This window comes from Theobroma cacao, chromosome 3 (assembly GCF_053813885.1).
Source record: "Theobroma cacao isolate CCN51 chromosome 3, ASM5381388v1, whole genome shotgun sequence".
NCBI lineage: Eukaryota > Viridiplantae > Streptophyta > Magnoliopsida > Malvales > Malvaceae > Theobroma > Theobroma cacao.
Window position 1 is genome coordinate 43,395,670 of NC_142641.1, and position 17,877 is coordinate 43,413,546.

The 17,877-nt window shown below is 34.8% G+C and overlaps 2 protein-coding genes across 2 annotated transcripts; both read left to right on the forward strand.

The window, feature by feature from the left end:
• Positions 1-2,930: 2,930 nt before the first annotated feature.
• On the forward strand, positions 2,931-7,240 carry LOC18606313 (acid beta-fructofuranosidase-like). The gene is made up of 7 exons (XM_018117822.2): positions 2,931-3,527; positions 3,976-3,984; positions 5,014-5,870; positions 5,965-6,126; positions 6,220-6,455; positions 6,538-6,625; positions 6,742-7,240. The coding sequence occupies exons 1-7, from the start codon at positions 3,131-3,133 to the stop codon at positions 6,943-6,945; spliced, it is 1,953 nt and encodes a 650-aa protein (XP_017973311.2). The 5' UTR covers positions 2,931-3,130; the 3' UTR covers positions 6,946-7,240.
• Positions 7,241-12,895: 5,655 nt separating this feature from the next.
• Positions 12,896-16,985, forward strand: LOC18606314 (monocopper oxidase-like protein SKU5). The gene is made up of 9 exons (XM_007039859.3): positions 12,896-13,289; positions 13,573-13,682; positions 13,777-14,047; positions 14,158-14,296; positions 14,836-15,202; positions 15,612-15,977; positions 16,074-16,152; positions 16,311-16,510; positions 16,611-16,985. The coding sequence occupies exons 1-9, from the start codon at positions 13,149-13,151 to the stop codon at positions 16,711-16,713; spliced, it is 1,776 nt and encodes a 591-aa protein (XP_007039921.3). The 5' UTR covers positions 12,896-13,148; the 3' UTR covers positions 16,714-16,985.
• Positions 16,986-17,877: the final 892 nt, after the last annotated feature.

Below are 17,877 nucleotides of genomic sequence, written 5' to 3' on the forward strand. Positions count from 1 at the left end.
TACTGTTATATTTTCTGCGATTATCGATTGTTTCTCTTTCAAAAACATACGGTGTTGACTGTTGAGTTCTGCTGTGAGGTTCGTTTTGGGCATAAGGGCTGGAACATTCTATATCCAGGCTAGGCCTGAGTTGTTGTCGTCAGAAATTGGAACAATATAGAGAAAACATCAAACCCATTTCTGAAATAGGCTTTTGGTGTCATTCAAGCCCAAGAAATTGGCAGCCTGTAAGGAAAGTCCCTTGCCTTAGAAGCTAGAAGACGGGAACCTATGTGCGGGGGGGAGCTGTTCGATAACGGTATCTACCCCTCCCAAATCCTTTCTCTAAAAAATAATAAAAAATTGCTAATGACCATGTGGCATCCCCAAGCACAGCAGCACCCTCTCCTCCCTTTCCTTCCTCTGAGCTTGGAGACTCCACTACTTCAAAAATTAACAAATACGTCATGTTATTGGTATTTGGATTATATGGATTTCTGTCTACATGATCAGACTGAATTATATAACATTATGTGATTAGTAATTAATTTTTAATTCTAGCAACAACAAGAACTTCGACTCGACTTTTTTGTTTTTCTGTCTGGTAAATTCCATTTAAAATAAAAGCAGAATCTCTTTTACCCAATATTTTTCCAATTAATCTTTTGCTTCCCGCTTGATGTTTTAACTTGGCAAACCCATTTGGGTATATAGTTACATAGCAACAATCTTCTCCTTTTTAGGGACATAAGGTAAGAATTAGCCAAAGGCTATATACTAATTGATGTGCTGGAGCCGTTAACCAATTATTTTAGCAAGTAGAGGAGAGAATATTCCAACTTTAAACTTTTGAGTGGCATTTTTAGAATGAACAATAACCACAAAATCAAACATAAGTTAATCAGAGGACATGTGCGTCACTTATTTTCTTGTGCTCGAATCTTTATTGAAAAGCCTGGTATCTTAACCAAAATTTAACACGTTAACCTCAATAATTCACCGGCTGTCAATTCAGTCTCAACTGTAACTGCTAAACTTTTTCTGCCCACCAATCATGAGGGTACATGTCATCCTATAGAAAATCACACAACACTCTCACCTCTCCACCAAGTCTGCACTATTCCAATAATGTTAAGCAAAATCATATACGTTTAGAACTAGAAGGTTGACTGCCGCTGCCATCCACTCGATTCCTTTGGCCCACATTGACGACAAGCCGGTGATCTAAAATCTTCAGTAATTTAAAAATAAATGGTTCATTCTCTATTCCCTCGGAGGCTCAAATGCGTGTGGAAACATGCAGGGCCGGCATGACTTAAAAAAAAAAAGGAAGAACATGCGATCTGGGTCAGCTTGTTTATTTTGTTGAGGTTCGTGTATTCATTTGCCTTTGTTTTTATCTGAATAATGAGAAGCTTGGGGGGGAATGACCAATCACGATCAGACATTGATATTAGCCAGAGAAAGAATTTTAAACCATTTAGGGGTCATCGTCAGTCTTCTTTGCATGTGGCTAAGAACCAACCCTGTCCAATAATATATGTGAGAGATCAATTATGCCATATCTATTTGTGTTGGCAATTGCTTTCCTTTTTCCTTTTTTTTTCTTGGTAGTTAAATTATTGAAGAAACAGGTGGCTGAGGACGAACCATCTCTTTTCAAATCCTAATCAGCACTTAGTCATGAATTGTTGTTTACATGAATAATTGCCGGACCAAGGACTAGGTTTTACTTTGGACCTAAACTAAATACCTAACCAAAATCCTGTTTTTTGTTTATCTTTCTTTTGTCTTGGTTGAGTCATCATCTATCTATAGTTTACTGATTACAATTGTGAAAAGTCAATCATCAAATTCATTTCATACAATTTGAAATGAAATATATTTTTAGGACGGTGTGATTATAGTTTGAAAACAAAAGGCGGCTGATTCACAATTTCAAATTATATTTTGGGTATAATTTTTTTGTTTTGATACTAATCTGTGAATATTCATTTTGTTATATATATTTAGATTTGAATATAAATTAGATTATATTAAAATTATAATTTAATCCATTCATTTAAATTCTTAATATTATTTTTATCTTGTAAATTTTATCTAGATAAAAAGATTATTAATTTATAAATAAACCTCTCACTTTATTTGTAAATACACAATTTTTTTACTCTCTCTAAATACTTTCTTCTATAATTTTATACTTTATGAAGTAATGACTTGTTATTAGCATTTTTAAAAGGACAAATTAGTAGTAAAATAGTAATTAATTTATCTCCCTTTCCATAACCAGTATCTTTTTTATTAGAAATTGAATTTCTTTTTATCAAAATTTAACTGTAAACATGCATGTTTTTGTAATGAAGAGGAATTGGGAGTTGCAAAGAATGCCCAAAAATATAAAAGGACATATGAGTTTTCTGAGTTCTAACCAAAGCAGTTAAAGGCACAAATGATTGTTACCTTTAATGATAATTACGATTTAAACGCCTCCAACGTGTCATTAGAGTTTTCTAGAAATTTTAAACACAAATTATTGAGGAATATTACTCAGCTGGCCAGTTGATTGGTCCAACAATTACCTTTCTTCCCATTTAGGTTTTAGCCTGGCTTTGAATGAATGCCTTAGGTGGCATAACATCATTTCTTTCTAAATTATTGATTCACATCCATGAGTGCAAATGCGCAATTATTGGCATAAAGCCAAAACCATATCAGTTTCCTACCCGACCAAACGGATGCAAAGAACTTTGCTGTGCAAATGAAAAACTCATTAAAATCATTACTCTCTGAACTCGGAAACAAAATGCACGAGACTTGTCCAACTTCTGTCTTGTCCACAATTGCATGGATAACACGATGATCTCAGATTTTACTTATAATTAACAGCTAATACATGGCGGTTACACTTTGCCTTCAGGCAAAATCAAATCAAATATATTTTGGTAAATTTTCTCTCTCTTTTTTCTTGGCCTTTTCCTGGTCCCAACCAAGGAAGGTAAACCACCCACCTTGTTTGCCCAGCGAAGCACTGCCCATATATAGCAATGAGAACCTAAGGGCACTGAAACATCGCACTCCTCTCTTTCTCCCTTCATATTCAGCCGTTCGGTTCTATTTTTTTTTTATCCGTTTTATCCAACTTTACCAAACAATGGCGGATACAAATCCATTCCTTCCAAAGTCCAGCTCAGATGGGTCCTATCCGACAGGGTCTCAGGCAACTCGCCGGAGCCCCATCAAAGAGCAGCTTACAATCTTTTTTGGGTTGTTAGCGGTTGGATTGTTTGCGGCATTGTTGATTGGAAAGAATGGGTCATATAATGCTCATGAACACGAAAATAAACATGGTTCATTGGCTACGTCGACCACCAAGAAACCTGAAACTTTGGGGCCGGTGTCACGTGGCCCGGCTGCCGGAGTATCTGAGAAATCGAACAGGCTTTCTGCCAAAATTGACGGGAATTTGCTGGTGTATCCGTGGAACAACAGCATGCTGTCATGGCAGAGAACAGCTTTTCATTTTCAACCGGAAAAGAATTGGATGAATGGTAAGGGAAAAGTTTTCTTTTTTTTAAGTCACTGCTTTAAAAGTGCCTCTACTTTTTGGATAATTCAATGGTATATTCATTGAAAAGAAAGCAGCAAAAAAACAAAAGGTGTGAACCAAAGGAAATACGTATTTCTTTTGCCCATATCTCAAAAAGATAGATCAAACAGGAGAAAGAAGATTTCAGCGTAAATCCAAAAGAGAAACAAGTAGCATAGTTCGATGACTAATTTCTGGTAGATTAAAGTACATTATTTTCTTGAACATCAGATTTGAGGGGATTATGTTTTTCAAACCAAAAAGAGGAAAAATGGGGTTGCTTTTTTAGTTTCATGACTTCATAGTTTACTACTCACATATGCTGATTTTCTTATATCTCGAAATTTTTTGTATGGCTGGCGCCTCGACACTCTTGCTCTGACGTGGGAATCTGCTTCTGTGTGCTTCAGATCCTAATGGTAAGGCCTCATTTCTAAGTTGTCGCAGATCATTATATGATTTTGTATAAAAGTAAAACCTTCACAGTGTCTTATTGTTTGCCTAAAAGCACTCTTTCTTATCCTAGGAGAACTTTTTGCCACTACTGATTAATAGTATCAGGTTGATTAGACAATCGATTGAAAAATAAAGATTGATCTATCAAAATCATATTTGAAAATATTCTCAATAATATGTAGTTGAGATGGAGCCCACACCTTCTTTTTTTCGTTTAATAAATTTTCTTTTTTGGCCAGGACATTCATCATTAATGTTACTTGTATAAGATATATAGTGTATCATTATAGGTATTTCATAGACATTAAATAGTACAAGACATATATTAGTTTTAAATAGTAGTATTAAAATAAAATTAATTTTTAACCTTGTTTTTTGTTGATTAAGAGTATATGTATCTATAATATACCACATGAAATGATTATTTATTTATTTTTTGCTTTCATTTACCCAAATACAGCCCAAATTTCTGCCTCTGTGAACCTCGAATGTAACGTACACATGAGTTTGAAAGTTATATACTGTAGGCAATACTAAAGAATTTACAACTGGTATTAAAAATCTGGAAAGGAAAGGACTTAACGACGTTTCCCAAAACTATCTATTGGGAAAGGGAAAAGGGCGTAAATAATGCACCCGTATAAACATGTGGTTCTTGTTCACATCTTCTTACAGCATAGACATCGTTGGCTTTTGACAACTACACACGTGTTTTGCGCTGAAAACAGCGGTCAAATCCTTAGGCGTCTGAGGGTTTTGACAGAGTGGAATATATGTAGGTATATGTATATGTATTATAATTTTTTTTTAATAATTGAAGAAAGAGAATTTAAATTTTAAATTATATATTAATGAATGAATTAAATGTTTGAATGCGTAATTTTTATTTGATTTGATGGAATTTAATGACAATCAGTTTCATTAAAAAATGACAAGATCAATTTAAATCACTGAATTAATTTTTGATTTCTAAATTTCGATCGAAATAACAGGTCCATTGTTCTACAAGGGATGGTATCATTTCTTCTACCAATACAACCCGAATGCTGCCGTGTGGGGTGACATTGTTTGGGGTCATGCTGTGTCCAGGGACATGATCCATTGGCTTCACCTCCCATTGGCAATGGTTGCTGACCAGTGGTACGATGTAAATGGCGTCTGGACTGGTTCTGCCACAATTCTCCCCGATGGAAAAGTTGTTATGCTGTACACAGGATCCACCGCGGAGGCTGTTCAGGTTCAAAACCTTGCTTATCCTGCTAACCCCAATGACCCTCTCCTCATCAATTGGGTCAAGTACCCTGGGAACCCTGTTCTAGTTCCACCCCCAGGCATCGATAAAATGGATTTCCGTGATCCAACTACCGCCTGGTTAACCTCTGAAGGGAAGTGGCGCATTACCATAGGGTCCAAGATAAATAAAACTGGCATAGCTTTGATATATGATACTACGGATTTCATAAACTATGAGCGGTTAGATGGGGCACTTCATGCTGTTTCCGGGACTGGCATGTGGGAGTGTGTGGACTTCTTCCCCGTTTCAAAAACAGAAGAAAATGGCTTGGAGACATCCGTTAATGGACCTGGAGTGAAGCATGTGGTCAAGGCAAGCCTGGATGATGACAGGCATGATTACTATGCTATTGGGACATATCATGAGAAGAATGGTACATGGATTCCTGACCAACCTGAAATTGATGTTGGCATTGGAATAAGGTATGATTATGGAATATTCTACGCTGCCAAGACTTTCTATGATCAGAACAAAAACAGAAGAGTGTTGTGGGGTTGGATTGGAGAATCTGATAGTGAAGCCGCAGATGTGCAGAAAGGATGGGCATCTCTTCAGGTAATTTTTCTATTTCATTGGACCATAAACATTAAATAAAAGTCAGATTTCTTCAGTTTCTTTAACGTGTTTCTAATGTGCTATTCACTTACAGAGCATCCCAAGGACAATTTTGTTTGACAATAAGACTGGTACTCATTTGCTTCAATGGCCAGTGGAAGAAACAGAGAGTTTACGGTTGAAGAGCAATGAGTTTAACCAGGTGACACTCCAGGCAGGAACAGTTGTTCCTCTAGATGTTGGATCAGCCACACAGGTTTGTCTTTTTCTTTTGTAACATGGCTTGTCGATGATAATTCGTAGACCAAGATCCTGTTAACTGACAAGGAAATGCCTGGTGATGTGGCAGTTGGATATCATGGCCGAGTTTGTGATAGATAAAGAGGCTTTGGAGAAAGCAACTGGGTCCAATGAAACATTCAGCTGCGGAACCAGTGGTGGAGCTGCAGAACGTGGGGCATTGGGACCATTTGGTCTTTTGGCTCTTGCAGATGAAAGCCTCAGTGAGAAGACTCCGGTATACTTCTACATTGCCAAAGGATCTGATGGCAATCTCAAGACTTTCTTCTGCAATGATCAATCTCGGTATGTATAAACCTCCGCTGTTCTCTCTTAACTCGAGTCAGCTCATCTGATAGCAAGGACTTACCACGTTCTATTCTTTCAGATCATCTGCGGCATCTGATGTTAATAAACTAATTTATGGGAGCTTTGTTCCGGTACTTGAAGGCGAAAACTTATCCCTCAGAATGCTGGTGAGTTGAACTTGTTTTCTTCTTTTGTTGCTGTATAAATGCGAATAAATAATTTGCCTTACTATGAGAATCAGAATGGTATACTCAATAAACATTGAAAATGTATTATTTTCCAGGTGGATCATTCGATAATCGAAAGCTTTGCTCAAGGTGGGAGGACAGTCATCACATCTCGGGTTTATCCGACAAAAGCAATCTACGGAGCTGCTAAAGTGTTCTTGTTCAACAATGCCACTGAGGCCAGTGTTACCGCCTCGCTTAAGATATGGCAAATGAACTCTGCGTTCATTCGGCCCTATCCAAATGATGGGAAGTTCTGAAGGGCCAAAAAGAAATCTGTTAATCCGAACCTCACCATTCATTAATTTTTGTACCCTCTTCAACCAAACCATGCCATCTCATCAGTTTGATGGGAAATGGAATGAGTTAGATCTTTCTCTTTTTTTCTTTTTTGGCCAAGAATTAGATCTAGTTCAGGAATACTTAAAATGAAACGAATGTGCGGACATGCATTTCTAAATGCAGAGAGCCCGAGACTGAAATATCATCGGCATCTGCAGACGCCATGTTAATGAAGATTATAAATTGCTTATTGTTTTTTGTTCTCTTCTTTTACATCCTATAGTTCGATTATCTGAAAAATTATTTCAGAGGAAAACAAAAACTGGGATTTGAACTTCCTTGTTTATATTTGCAACAAAATTATATTAACTTTTTTATCAATGCAATTTTAAGCCCATTTTTCTTATATATTCAATAGAATCCGCTATCTACCAGTTATTATTGAACATATAAATACGTTAATCTGCTTTAAGCCTGAGACCTAAGCCCTACAGAATTGGGCCTAGAAAATTGATTTAAAAATTAAAAGGACCACTTTTAGAATGGAAAATCACGGAAACAGCAATGGGAGCATAGGTCATGGGCTAGCCAATTGGACAGAAAAGCATAAACTATTTGGGGCTTGGTTGGCATTTGAGAGGCACCTCAGAGCATGAGATCCAGCCCATTACTTTTTCCACGAGTCTAGTAGCTAAGCATGTAAGCCGTATTGTTGTGTATCCCATAATTTCCAAATATAGGCTAATTTGTGTTTTTTCTTTTTTATTTCAAAACTTATATAGTATCCATTTTGACATTTATATTCTTCCTTTTAGGACCATGAAAAAACCCAAATATAAATAATAAAAAAATAAAGATAAACAATAAAGTTAAATAGTTATTCTTTAATTAAAAATAAAATTAAAACTTAGATAAGGAAAGCTCTTGACCTTATTAGTTTATGGAAGTAAGTTCTTATATTTTTATTATATTAGAAAATATTTATTTTTTATTTATATAAAAAATTTTATTCTTTTATTGTATCAATACAAACATTTAATCAATAATGAAAAATTAACCATTATCATACTTATTATTAGTGGATATTTAGCATCCACATGGCTTGATTGTATCACGACAAATGAGGTGATTTTTTCTATTTTACACTTCTCACTTGACATATAATGATATGATCACTTTAACAGTCATGTGATCACATAATCAAATCATGTCATATATTATATTTAATTGATATAAAATTTAAAGAGTGCTAATTTTTTATTGTTAAAAAAATAATTTTCTTAATACAATCAAAAGTTAAGATAAATAATTCAATTACGCAAATCGATATATTTTAAAAACCTGATTCGTTATCTAAAGCCTAAAATCAATGACAAATGCTTTTTCCAATAAAAGTTTTCTTGTAATGGGGTAAAACATGGTACTAACATCTGAAACTTTGGATATAATGATCCACTAGAATTTTAAATTTAAATTTCTTTTTTTAATCCCGTTTAAATTATGATTATTAACATAATAAGCTATTATATTATTTAAAAAAAAAAAACAAAACGTTAAAGAAATTATAGCTTTCACGTTAATCCATGGTTGAGGTTAGCTCGAATCCTGCCTGCCTAGTCCACACCGGCAATGCCATTTGGCATTTGGGGTTGGTTTTGGTTTAAAAGACGAAAAGGAGAATCATTTTGATGACCTTGTTTATGTGGAGCCAATCGCTGCTGGATTTGCGGAAGCTTGCTTCGCTAGCACGACCTCAGCTCACACCCTAGTACTTTTACCAACTCAGTTTTTCAAACAAAAGAATCAATCAAAATCATTTTCTTTAGGCTGGGTTTCAAATTATATTGATTGTATAATGTTATAGGTACGATTATGACTTTGAACTGAATTAAGGTGAGAACAATAGTCCAAGCAGAAGGTTTCTTGTCTGCTTGAAAAGATATCATTAACTTATTATTTTAAGTAAACTTGTTTTTTCTTTTTTCTTTTTTTAATTTGTACAACAGCAAGCTTCCATGTGCCTTTGGGTGTGGGGATTGAGTGTGGTTAATTATGTAGCTGTAGTGATAACAATGCATTAAAATATTCATATTCAATTATATATTTACTGTCATGCCAACTATACCAAATCCTTCTCCTTTAATTGAAGTACTTGTTTTCACTAAACTATGGGAATCTTTTTCTTTTTTTCTTGGAGTTTCATGCAAACTGATAAAGAAACGAAGGTATTTCTTTCCCTTACAGTGTATACATCCATGTATGCTACCAATCAAAACAATGTCAATGGTTTAACATTTCTGTGAGTTGGATCAACATAATGATTGTTATGTCGACGACAAACTTGGATTACTTAAAATTTGTAGTGAATTATAATTTTACCGGACAAAGAACTGTTTATTATCAGAAATATTGAATTTTATGTCTTTAATTTCTTTTCTGATTTTGGTAAATCAACCTTATATCATTTAGCTGGGGACTAGTTATCACAGAGCTGGGCATTTCCGGATTTTTCCTCATCTTGGACTCACCTTAATACAGAATTAATTATTATATCAACAGTCAGCAACGCAGCATGTGATGTGTAATCATCCACATACCTTTTATTACACAGACAACACACATTTAAGAGGTAATAACCATTCACCCGGGTCCAAGAACCAATTAAAATTTTGATCTTTGTTGATCATTTAATAAAGCTCATAAAATAGAGGCAGAACCCATCCCTTTCAAATAACTGGGGGAAGAAGAAGAAGAAGACTTTCAAGTTCATTGGATCCAATTTTTCCCATCTCTTTGAGGTAGTCTTTTCTGTGCTTCTCTGTTTGCTGAACAGCTGTGGTTGGATTCTGTCTTAGTTACAAATAAATAAATAAAAAATGTCATCCTCTCCAAAATCTTTTATAATTTGATTATAAATACAGTATTTTTTAAAAAAATTATTTAAAATTTATTAAAGGTATCTGGCAGGTTTTAATTTAATTGCACGTGTTTGCCCTATGGTTTATTAAAGACAAAATTAAGTACAAAGCTTTTGCATATAATCGTTGATTTAGTCACAAAGTCAGCCACATTCTTTTTATGGACTGAGATAATCCTAGTTATCAGCAGGTATTAAAGTTCCAATTGTTTATTTGATTTCTCTATGTTAAGCTTGTGCTCAAAGTAGATTGTCATGATATTTGATTTTGGGCCAAGGTTAGGTGACCTAAAACATTTTCCACCAATTCAAGTGAATCTTTAATTCATGATTTTATAATATCTCTATAATTATGAACTTTCCCTGATACTAATTATAAAAGAAACCCTTGTGAACAAATTTTAGTCTTAAAACATAGGTTTAATTATATATATAACATAACATATATATAATAGTTTTATATTTGATAAACTATTAGTGTATAGATTCTACATATTATTAGTGAATCAAATGTTGTCATTTCATTAATAAATAAATTTAAAAATTAAAAATCTTTAAAACTATATACTCATAATTTTAAAAATATTTATTTTGAATGTCGATATTTAAACTTTTAATTTTACATGTTCAAAAAATGACACTTTATAATTAAATGATATTGTATAAGTATGCACTAAATATATATTTTATTATAATATAATAAAGTAAATTTAACAATCTCGTTTTCACATTATAAGATACATCTATAACACAATAATTTGCGAGATGTTTAATCTTCCTTTCTTTTAGTTTTTTATTAAATAATAACAAAAAAAAAACTTTTTTTTGTTTGTTGAGAAAATATACAAAAAAACTACACATGCCAGTGAGATATATCTCCTTCGCTTGCTAAACCCAGTCAACAACTCTGATGTTGATACAAGGAAAACGACCAAACTGTCCTTTATATATATATATATATATATCATCTTGTTATATAGGGCCATGAGATCTCAAAAAAAATAGATAGATACTTTCGTATTAACAAGAAGTAATTAAGGATAGCATTGTTGAATTCTATTGTAAAAGGCATTAATTATTGGATTCTAAGAATTTAGTAGCGATTACAAGAAAATTTTTAATGAAACATGATGAGACAGGAGCGTCTAGAATTATATTTTATTAAATTTAGTTTTTTATTAATTTAGTTGATTTAGTATTTATTTTTTTTATTCTATTTAGATTATGATTCTTTTTTTATTTTTATTTTAATATTTTTAAGAATTAATATTTAATTAAGATAGTCGTATTCTATTTAGGAATAGAATACTTATTTTATTTAAATCTTTTATTAATTATTCTAATTATATTAGACAACATAAAATATAATTTTATTAGGATATGAGCCTATAATACTATAAAGGGACCCTTAGGTTTAGTTATTATTCACGTTCAGAGTTAAGAGTTAATAAATAATTTTTTTTAAGTAAAAGTATTTATTTTTTTAAGCTCTTTTTAAAGAGTATGAGGTTTTAATATCTTTGACCTAACCAACTAATGTGAGATTTTAGCTATTTTTCACTTTAGTGGGGTTTTCAACTTTGTTAAAATTAGTGATTCACTTTAGTGGGGTTTTCAACCTCGACACAATTGGTATATTTCATAAAGGTTCAGATGTCTTTACAATGTTCCAACGTCACATGATTTATGAAAAATGGTTAATTAATTAAAATAATTTATGAAGAGCAATTGCAAAATTAAAAGGATAATAATTACGCCTTTAAATGCTGAAAAAAATTATTTTTTTATTAAAAGACATAAAAACTGAATAAAGGGTTGAAAATTTTGAAGAAAAATAATAAAAAAGGGGAAATTGAACCCCACGTCCATACACCCTTTTGGATCAGATAAACAGGTGGTCCACCCAATAAAATTAAAGAAAAGCTGGAAGCTGCATTCTTTGATGTTATGGGACGTGCCACGTGCATGACAATATGAAAAATTTTTATTTCTCAACTATTATCGAATAATAATTCATAACTTTGATCATAACAAAATAAAAATTACTTTTATGTGTAATTTTAGATATAAATACGAAGAAAAGTTAAATAGGCTCCAAATACATGGGTGATGTATTTTTCTTTTTCAAAAGACTTGAATTTGGAAAAACACTTATATTGCAGTATAATGATGGTAGTATGCTTTTTTTGCCTGACTTTGCCTCTTTTGGATACTGTCATTGCCACGCTCAAAAAGGATAAGGCAACAGTCGAACAGTTTCCTTAACAGCTCTTCTTCTTAGTATTTGGCATCTGGAGGTAAATGTTAAACTACTGCTCCTCCATTGTCCATTGGTTACTCAACACCACCAATCAGATGTAGCAAAATAATTTCGAATTTGAAAATTTCTTAAAAAAAAAAATTCAACATGTACCCAATAAAATCTGAATTTTAAAAAAGTTAATAATTCAAATTTAAAGAGCCTTGAATTTAAAATGATTTTAATCAAAATCGTAATAGTTCAAATTTAAATACATATAAAATATAAAAATAAAACATTATCCTTTTACAGTTTACTTTTTTTTTAACCAACTGTCAATCCGAACATCAATTCAAGCGGTTATTAGGGAGGGAGGTAGCTGCAATTTCTAACAAACAAAAGGCAATTGATTTCATTTGGGGGGGTCCACACGCGATCATGTGCTTGCTGGCAATCATGTGGCGCTTTCAGAGGATCTGAACGTTGCTCCATCATCGACCATCGAAAGACATCACTCGAATTTAACAACGCGGTCTAACGCCTGTGGCTGCGTGGTGGTACCTGTTTGTGCACATTGCATGTACAAAACACAAACAACACACGCATTTTCATTTCTATGTTGTAACTGTGAACTGGCTACTGGCTGTCACCCGCTCTTTCTCTCTCCACAAGTCTTCTTTTTTTTCTCTCACAGTTTCTCTCTCTTCCCCTTATGAATGATGACCGGTGACCGACAAATCAAATGCCTTGCCCTTTGAGGGATCTCCACTCATTAACCCCATCCCCATCCAAAGTGCTCATTTTTCATCTCACTAAAAAGAACCAAACTCATAAAGCAAAATTTTATAGCCGTTTCTATTCTCTCTCTTTCTCAAAAGTTTCTATCTTTAGAGCCGCTTGTTCTTCTTCTCTTTCTTTTGCCTATCAGATAATGTAAAGCCCAGCAAAGTTTTAGCAAAGATTTCTCTCTAAAAATTTTGAAAGACAAACGTAAAAAGGGTTTTTCTTTTCTTTTTCCTTGAAGAATGGCTTTGGGTAAGTTCTTGGGTCTGTTTCTTATCCACATTGCTCTGCTTTTGGGCTTGTGTTTTGCTGGAGATCCGTTTGTTTTCTATGATTTTGAGGTCTCTTACATCACTGCTTCTCCTCTGGGTGTTCCCCAACAGGTATGCTCTTTACGAAATCTCTTTCTTCTGCTTTGACATTTTTGCTGCTATCTACTTCCTCTTACTACTATTTCCAGTACTTTTTTTTCATGTGGTTCTGCTTAACTTTCATAACTGATAAATGGGTTGCCTTTACATTGCTTAAAGTCTCAATTTTTAGCTTCAGATCTACAAAAACTGTAGTTCCTTTTGCTTGGTGTTTGAGATTTAAGTGAGCTTTAGAGTAATGCTCTGGAGCTAGTTGAGTTCTACTAATCGTTTCCACATCTGCATTACTTTGTAGGTTATTGCTATTAATAACAAGTTTCCTGGTCCCACTATCAATGCAACTACTAACAACAATGTCGTTGTCAATGTTCGAAACAAATTGGACGAGAGTTTACTCATCCATTGGTAGATCTTTCTTTGCAGTAATCTTTGTTAGGTAAAATCAAAGTACAAAGATAGATAGAGTAATTAACTGTATGGTTTTTGTTGGGTGAGATAGGTCTGGGATTCAACAGAGGCGTAGTTCATGGCAAGATGGACTTCCTGGAACTAATTGTCCAATTCCTCCAAAGTGGAACTGGACTTACCAGTTCCAGGTTAAGGACCAAATTGGGAGTTTCTTCTACTTTCCATCACTGCACTTCCAGAGAGCGGCTGGTGGTTTTGGCGGCTTTATGATAAACAATAGGGATATTATTCCAATTCCTTTTGACACCCCTGATGGGGACATTACCATTATGATTGGTGATTGGTACACACGCAACCACACGGTTAGTACTTCGTTAAGTTACTGGACTATGTAGTTTTTTCTTTTTCCTTTTCCGGTTGGATTGGGTGTAGGATGTAATGTCTAATGATGACCCCTTCTTTTGGATTTTAGGCTTTGAGAAAGGCACTTGATGCTGGAAAAGACCTAGGGATGCCTGATGGAGTTCTTATTAATGGAAAAGGCCCTTACCGATATAATGATACTCTTGTACCTGATGGCATCGATTATGAAACGATTAACGTTCACCCTGGTGATTATTTTATGCCAGACATTGCTTACTTAGGATTTGCTAATTACTACACATTTCTAAATATGTCAACTCTACTGCTTGTGTGATTACAGGTTGTTTTAATAACTGAATATGGATTTAATTCCGGGAGTTAGAATCTGGAAGCCATTAGCATCTGTTTATTGTAGTGCAGTTGTATTTTAGAATTTTCCAAGTAATGCATCTACTGGCTTTAATTGTGGGTTGGAGCTTTGCATACGGCATGCAACTTCCCTGTTGGGAATATTCAGTTTCGCATATAAAATTATACTAGTAGTTATCCCAAGTTAACTGGCATTAAGTTCATATGAAATTAGCAGTGAATTTTGGAGTAGCACTGGCCTTTCCATTTTCGGATGTGCATCTGATTTTTGACCACAGTATAAATACATTGCCAGTTATATGTATACATACATATATATCAATGTATATGATCTAACTTGAATTTGTTATTACCTTTACGTCTATGGTTGAGTTTTTCAAGCTCCCAAATGATAACATTACATTATTATTGTGGGCAGGGAGAACTTACCGCCTTCGAGTGCACAATGTGGGAATATCAACCTCCTTAAATTTCAGGATTCAGAGCCATAATTTGCTTCTGGCAGAGACTGAGGGATCATATACAGTGCAGCAGAACTACACTAGCTTAGATATACACGTAGGACAGTCTTATTCTTTTCTCCTAACCACCGATCAGAATGCAAGTACTGATTACTACATTGTAGCAAGTGCTAGAATGGTTAATGAATCACTGTGGAAACGAGTTACTGGTGTTGCCATTTTGCGTTATTCAAATTCAAAAGGAAAGGCAGCTGGTCCCCTCCCTGATCCACCACAGGATGAATATGACAAAACCTTTTCAATGAACCAAGCAAGATCTATCAGGTTGGTTTTCGTTTTTGGTTACTGCACAAGCAAATTTTTCTCACACATTGGGTTTTTTGCTTGTATGACCATCTTGTTTGTGGTGACTCATTGAGACTTCAAACAATGTGATAAGTTCAGGACATTTGAACTATTGGCTCTTAAGTTTTCTATTTAATAGTTTCACATTCACTTAATAATAAAGCACAAAACCTGTAAATTTGGTGAGGAAAGTTTTTTACGTGCGGTACTGCTTTTCCTATGAAGAGGAAAGTCTATATTGCTGGTCTGAAATCATTTGGAAAAGAAAATTATCATGGACTTCTGATTTAGTGTAAAGAATACATATTTAAAGTATCATTTTGGTCATTGGTTATAGAATACGTTAGTTGCTTATGCCTTCTTACTTTTCTGTGCTTAAATTATGCAGATGGAATGTATCCGCCAGTGGTGCTCGCCCTAACCCACAGGGATCTTTTAGATATGGTTCAATCAATGTGACAGAAATTTATGTGTTGCAAAACAAGCCACCAGTGACTATTGATGGGAAACGTCGAACAACACTCAGTGGGATATCATTTGTCAATCCTGCTACACCAATCCGGCTTGCTGACCAGTTCAAGGTTAAGGGGCTGTACAAGCTTGATTTTCCCAAAGCACCACTTACAGGGTCACCTAAGATGGAAACATCCGTAATTAATGGAACGTATAGGGGATTTATGGAAGTTATCCTGCAGAACAATGACACCAAGGTGCAGAGCTATCACATGAGTGGATATGCATTTTTCGTTGTTGGGTAGGTATTTTTTTCCTTACTCTACACATCATCATGAATAAAAATATCCATAAGCACTATGATTTTAGCTCTAACTCTTCAATTATCTTGTTGCAGAATGGATTATGGTGAGTGGTCAGAGAATAGCAGGGGCACATATAACAAGTGGGATGGCATTGCCCGCACCACAACACAGGTAGGTAATTAGACTTGTGCTTATGGTTTGCTAGTCTTGGACTTGCAATCAACCATACATACTGATATCTATCATATTTTAGTGGAGAAAGATGAAACTCACAACATACCTGGTTCTTTTAACAAGAATACTCAAATGTAATCTATCTGTCTCTATAGGTTTATCCTGGTGCGTGGACGGCAATCTTGATATCACTTGACAACGTTGGAGTCTGGAACCTCAGAACAGAAAACCTTGACTCGTGGTATCTTGGCCAAGAAACATATGTCAGGGTTGTCAATCCAGAGGCTACGAACAAAACTGAATTCCCTATGCCAGACAACGTGCTCTATTGTGGGGCCCTCAGCAAATTGCAGAAGTATGCAAAACGAGTCCTTTTATGTGAAGTTCTCTTTTTAAGTTAGCTCTTAAAAAGGTAAATGGCTAATTTGCTTAATTCTGCTTGGTTTCTTTTTCAGGCCGCAGGATATCTCTTGGGCAACATCAATCACAGGCGGTAGATCGAAACTGTTCTTCACGGTGCTGATGATTACCTCTGCACTACTTTTCCTTTCTCGCTAGGTGTTTTCCTTTGGGGTGTCTGTGTTGCTTGTCAGAGCCTAGCTTCCCACGTAAGGTTTGTGGTTGTGTGTTTAGGTGTGTAAGTGTAGTCTTGTTGATATGAATCTTGGGTGATTTTGACATGTATTTTTTTTTTGTTGACAATGTTGTTAATGCTCCCGGGGTTCCTTGTTTAATTTGTTGGGAATATCATTCTTTTAATACCTATAATTTATGTACTGATGACAATTCATCAATTTTCAATACAGTTTAACCTCATGTGTCTAGATTTACATCTGTTGCTTTTCTGCAGATGGCATCTATATCTGCCTGGTTTCACACACTTGTGCTTAAATTCATTTCTCTCTCGTTCTCTCATGCACACATACATATATGCATATGTTTGTGCATTGGTGGGTGTGTATATGAATTATGAACTTGCACATTTGATGCCCCTTTCCAATTTGGTTGGTGGTTGTAGTAATGCTGTGATAAGATAGGCATTTATTTGATACACAGCTCCTATGATAAGATGTGTTGTGGAGAAAATAAATTATGACTGGTGTAGTAGTTGTTAGTTGTTACTCCTCAATGAAGGTTTAAATTTCAGGGTTGGGTTCTTACTTTTGGTCTTGTCTAAATGCCTGTCCTCCTCCCTCCACCCAAAACAAGTAACTGTAGCAACATGTACGCTTAAGTAATATTTAATGAGATGGGATGAAAATGGGAAATCAGCAAACGAACGTGATTTTAAACTTGAGAATGACAACCAACCAGGGAAAACAAAGAGGATCTGCTGGTCCTACTTTTAGGTCCATCTGCGGTAGAAGATAATGAGTCTAGCTGGAAATCATGCTTCCTTGAAGGTTATGTGGTATCTTTCCCTCGCTTTGCTACTGCAAAGCCAGCTCGATTGCTAGTATTCGTTTGCCCTTCTAGAGATTGAGACGGAAGAAGACCCTGGGCCAGTGTTCTGTCAAATGGAAGCATCAAACGCTGCACAGCACAGCCCTCTTCCTTTCCCTATTATTATTATTATTATTGGGTTTTGATTCTAAATTCTCTTCAGTCTCGTCGCTTTTGCAGTAGCTGCATTACCATTGTGATTAAGCATGTCATAACATCGAGTCATTTACTTCCGTTTAGCAACCAAGGTATCAGGTGACCCGTATGAAGCAGACTGAA